Source organism: Lepidochelys kempii, chromosome 10 (genome assembly GCF_965140265.1).
Source record: "Lepidochelys kempii isolate rLepKem1 chromosome 10, rLepKem1.hap2, whole genome shotgun sequence".
In the NCBI taxonomy this organism is placed as follows: domain Eukaryota; kingdom Metazoa; phylum Chordata; order Testudines; family Cheloniidae; genus Lepidochelys; species Lepidochelys kempii.
This window is the reverse complement of record NC_133265.1, coordinates 52738688-52741035: the sequence shown is the minus strand read 5'-3', so window position 1 is coordinate 52741035 and position 2348 is coordinate 52738688. Positions and strand designations below refer to the sequence as shown.

At 48.9% G+C, this 2348-nt stretch overlaps 1 protein-coding gene across 1 annotated transcript; it reads right to left on the bottom strand.

Moving 5' to 3' along the window:
- Positions 1 to 297: 297 nt before the first annotated feature.
- LOC140917941 (C2 calcium-dependent domain-containing protein 4C-like) lies at positions 298 to 2148 on the bottom strand. Its single transcript, XM_073361469.1, has 2 exons — positions 2045 to 2148; positions 298 to 1715 (listed from the first exon to the last, which is right to left on the bottom strand). The coding sequence occupies exon 2, from the start codon at positions 1659 to 1661 to the stop codon at positions 360 to 362; it is 1302 nt and encodes a 433-aa protein (XP_073217570.1). The 5' UTR covers positions 1662 to 1715; positions 2045 to 2148; the 3' UTR covers positions 298 to 359.
- Between the last annotated feature and the right edge of the window lie 200 nt (positions 2149 to 2348).

Sequence of the window (2348 nt, the reverse complement as noted above, 5' to 3'; positions counted from 1 at the left end):
AGCCCCAACCCAGATCAGGAAACCGTTGTGCTAGACATTTCACACCTACCCTTGGTTTTAAAAACAATACTCTCCTTTAGAAAGGAAATCTCTGCAGAATGTTTTTATCTCCATAAGCCAGTAAGAAAGGATGTAACTACCCACTAGTATCCCATGTAGCCATGGAAATTACCACCACCACACAAACGTAAAGTTTTGCTCTACGAATGATCAACTTACAATTGACGTTGTCAGTGGAAGAGCAGGTGACTTACCAGACAAAACCAAATGAAGGCTTTTTAAAAAGTGTGTGTTAAATCATTTATTTAAAAAACACTTTAAAAATACAAAAATAAATATCCACTTGCTTGCCTGGCATTTTAGAGGGATAAAATATTCACTAAACTCTGTTCACTTTCCCCTAACACACTGTCTCTTTTCAAGCTACACCCTTTATTCGTAGCTTTCATCCTCACGGAAAAGCTGTACAAATCCTCTTCTGCAATGCCATCAAAGAAAAAATCCTCATTAAAGATGGGGTTTCTGCTCTGTTTTATAACCGTGCTTCTCTGCTTCTGAACTTTCCCTGGCACAAGGGAGAAGGTGATGCAGCAGTTTATGCTTTTAGGCTCCACAGACGCATCATATAAACCCTCTGCACTGATCAGACGGAGTCTCAGCCTTCTGGTTTCTGAACAATACTCAGCTGACAGTCTCAACAACCCTCCTCTGCCCAGTAGCACTGTGCTCTCCCCAACAAGCCTCTCTCGGCCACAGGTAAGGTCCAGGGGGAAAATAGCGGAATGTGACAGGTTAAAGCTCCGTGTACGGAAGGACTCAACTAGCCCCTCTGAAGACCTCCTGGTGGCATTGGGGCTGTTATCATTGGAGCTGCTTTCATCTGTCGATAAGGAGTTGTTCCTTATCGTGCTGGACTTGTTCCTTGCTCTCAGTGCCCTGCCAAGCAGCCCCTCTTGGCTCCGAGCTTTGAACAATGGGCAGGATCTGGGAGGAGATCTACTCAGCAGTGGGGAGCTGAAAGGAGTCGAGTCAGTGGAAGAGGTAGTATCACTGTCCACTGCAGCTTGCCTGTGCAGGAGTGGATGCTTAGAAGGCACTCTGGCAGAGACAGAGCTAATGGCAATGGGGCTGGAAGCTGCCCCTGTGCCACCACAGGTATTGGCTCTGGATCTAGGCACCATCAAGCTGGATAGAGAGCTGCTGTGTGAGTCATTGTGGAAGATGGACTCCTTCCTCCTGGTGTGGGGACTCTCCAGCAAGGTGCAAAAGCCATAGGAGGTCTGGGCTTTGGGGAAGTGGGGCAGGGACAGTGCTGCCTGGGACTGCGGGTCCAAGTTGGAGCAGTCCTCCTCCAGGGCTGGAATCTCCTCAACACTTTCTATCTGGATGAGATGTGGCAAGAATGGGCTGGGGCCAAAATCAGCAATGCCAGGAGGATGCAGACTGGCCTCTGCCAGGCAGCGGTCATGCGGAGAGGAAATGGTCAGTCTGGGTGGGATGCAGAACTCTGGGATCCTGTCTGGGGTTAAAACGTTGGGAAAACCAGCTGCCCCTACTCGGGCTTTCTCTGACACCATCTGACCAGGCTGCAGCCCCAGGAAGGAAGGACTCCGTAGGTTGCTGTTTCCAGGTGATGCTTTCATCTTCTCCATGAACCACATCACTGCAGCTGGATACAGAGAGGGAAAGGTCCCTGCAGCGGAGCTCAAGTTCACCTGCAAACAGAAGCAGAAGCACATGAACATCTTCCGACCGGCAGCAGCCGAGCAAAGCCCCGCCTGCACGCAGAGTCCCTTTCTGGCCTGCTACACCACTAACAACCTAGTAGGATAAGATAAAGTTCACTTCTCATAGCAACATCTCCCACCCAGCCTCTTATGGCAAAGGATAAAATGAACAGGTTACAACAGAATTTGAACAGTGTCCTAAAGAAGTTAATCTAAGAACTGATAGCATTTAACTAAGATTCAAATCCGTGCTCTATAGAAGTTTTCCTCTCCATTACATTCCATAAGGCTTCTCCATAAATCAAGCTCACCCATACCTTTGCACGTTTAAGCCACTTGTTATTTCAGACAATTCGCTAACAGCCTGTTCATCAGTGTCCGTTTAGCCCAGCCTCTTCTTCCTGCTACTGCTGCTCTGGAGGGCTCACTTCAATAGTGGGTAGAAAAAGAGCCAGGCTCCGCTTTTATAAGCAAGCCCGGCAGCCTCATGTCCAATCATACACTGAAGGGAGGTGGGGGGAGAAGGGGAGATGCAACCAGCTCCTCCCTTTGGCTAATTTCCAAGCTGCTAAGAGGCTCCACGCAGTCCAAGCTGAGCTCCCAGCAGCCAGCAACGCTCAT